This window comes from Camelina sativa, chromosome 1 (assembly GCF_000633955.1).
Source record: "Camelina sativa cultivar DH55 chromosome 1, Cs, whole genome shotgun sequence".
NCBI lineage: Eukaryota > Viridiplantae > Streptophyta > Magnoliopsida > Brassicales > Brassicaceae > Camelina > Camelina sativa.
In genome coordinates, this window is record NC_025685.1 from 16,815,917 (window position 1) to 16,818,140 (window position 2,224).

General features: G+C 36.0%; 1 protein-coding gene across 1 annotated transcript in view; it reads right to left on the reverse strand.

Moving 5' to 3' along the window:
• The window catches only part of LOC104792741 (nodulation protein H-like), a 3,229-nt gene extending 1,022 nt beyond the window's left edge, over positions 1–2,207 (reverse strand). Inside the window, exons 1-5 of the mRNA XM_010518961.1 lie at positions 1,970–2,207; positions 1,414–1,649; positions 1,065–1,323; positions 322–501; positions 66–233 (exon numbers count right to left, since the gene is read on the reverse strand). Coding sequence (XP_010517263.1) covers positions 66–233; positions 322–501; positions 1,065–1,323; positions 1,414–1,649; positions 1,970–1,999 — 873 coding nt within the window. The 5' untranslated portion in view covers positions 2,000–2,207. The remainder of the gene's footprint in view (positions 1–65; positions 234–321; positions 502–1,064; positions 1,324–1,413; positions 1,650–1,969) is intronic.

Here is a 2,224-nt window from a genome sequence, read left to right on the forward strand (position 1 = left end):
CACTCGGCTTCATCAGAAAGAACAATATGTGCAGTGAAACCAGTTAAGGAACCTTGAAAAACACAAAATGTTCTCACGGTGCGGTTCTTGACAACATCTTCGTAGTAGAGGAAGATATGGCGAGTGGTGTTAAAGTAAGCAAGTGCTTTTGAAGTCATTTCTTGAACCTGCTTCAGATCAGGTATCAAAAGACTCGTGTTGATTAATGGTTTGTATCGCGCCAATATCTCAGCCTGAAACCCATTTGTTCAAAAGTTTAGTTTCACAGAGACGAATGTACAGACACATGCAAGAAAAACAAAGAAGGAGAGAGAGGGAAACCTCTTTAGGGGAGTGGACGTGGGACTTGTGAGTACCATTTAATAGCTTAGCATCTCTGTCGTAAGAGTTTGCAAGAACTGAAATCATCCGGCGTAAGAGGTTTCTTCTAAAGAGAAAAATAGCAGATACGCCTCGGGTTTTGAAGTATTCTACTATCTCTTCATGATGTTTCATTAGACCCTGCATATGTCTCATCCCCAACAACCGATCACATTATAATGTAAACAAGATGAAACACAAAATGAAATCTGAATAATAATGTGAACTACAACTACAAAGAATCCACCAAAAAACCAAAATATGTGAAATTAACAAGGTAAGCAAACACATTAAGGCTATTGGAACTCGATTCTGCTCTTACCAAGATCAGAACCATCAGAATACAATCAAACACATATGTCAAGGGCAAGAAATACAGCCAGAACTCAATCAAAACCAGAACCATATCATTCTATCAGCGGTTACAATCACAAAACAGTTCTTCCCTAAAGCAGATTTATCTATCTAAGGCAAAAGATGCAGCTCTAATCTTATAACCAATAGCTCAGTCATATACTTAAATTATATATTCTGAACACTGACCAAGTAACAGCATTAGAGAGCATCTTATAGTGTAGGATCTGTTCTAACTTATTTGTAGTCTTAACTACAAATTTATAATTTCAGCATCTAAGCTATTTTATACAGTAAGTAACCATTCAGTATAAAGAGACTAGCAAATCTCTTAACATTTAGAACATTACCTGATTAAGCATCCACTTCAAACCAATAGCAGAGGTGCACTCGTTCTTAGAAGCACTACTCAACCAATCTAAATTATATACTTTGTCCAACGTCTCAAAAATGGTCGACACATTAGCTCTCCTATCTTTAACCGAAAAGATCTCTCCGTTCGAGCTTATGTTAGTATGATTGTTAAGTAAAGTCTCAAACCAGCCGCTACCAGATCTCTGCATCGATAGAATCGCAAAATACCTAACAGGATTGCAGGCACATTCCTCCCTAACAAAATCCCCCAACCCACAATACACACAAATCAACAACACAAGCACTAAAAAAACTTAAGAACCAAAACAAACTCACTCTCATTACCTGCTATAAGTCTTAGGTTTAGGATAATGAACATAAGGTATATCCCAAGGTTCAATATTAGGCTCAGGACACTGCCTCTCAAACACTTCAACATTCATGAACCCAGCACTAGGGACAACACCAATTTGCTTCAAACAAATAGAGCAAATGTAAACAGCACAGACCATTACAAACACGAGAACAACCATCCTTAACACAAGTGGTGATTTTTTAGGAAGCTTAAAGACAAAACTATCCTGCAAAAACCAAACAAAAAAAAACCTTAACATTAAATTCCTTGGCTTGTTTTGCTTAATTTAGAAACTAAAAAAACCATAACTCAAGGGTCAAATAAAAACAACATGGGTATCATTAAATTAGCCTGAAAGAAAACTAAACATTTCAAATTCACGCAAGACCCCAGATGTAGAAAGTGTCAATTTTTACAGAACAGTTCATACCAAACCCAAAAGAAAAATCAAGGCTTTATTCAATTTGATTACTCAAAACAAGAAACCCAAATCAGATTAAGCATAAACAAAGGAACAGCTAAAAGACCCAGAAAAAAAAAAGGTACCTTTGGGATGAGAGAGTGTTCGTCGCCCATTTCTGCTTCGTAACAGAGATAGATAGAGAGAGAAGAGGAGAGAGAGACAGATTTAGAAAGGAAGAGAAGAAGAAGAAGAGAGCATTGAATTATTCAGACACCTTCCAGCTAAACAAAAAACACAATAATGAATGAATCGAAACACACAAAGTAGCTTTTTTCTCTGATCAGCCCATACAAAAGAAAGAAAATGAAAAAAAAAAAAAAAAAAAAAGAAAAAATTTG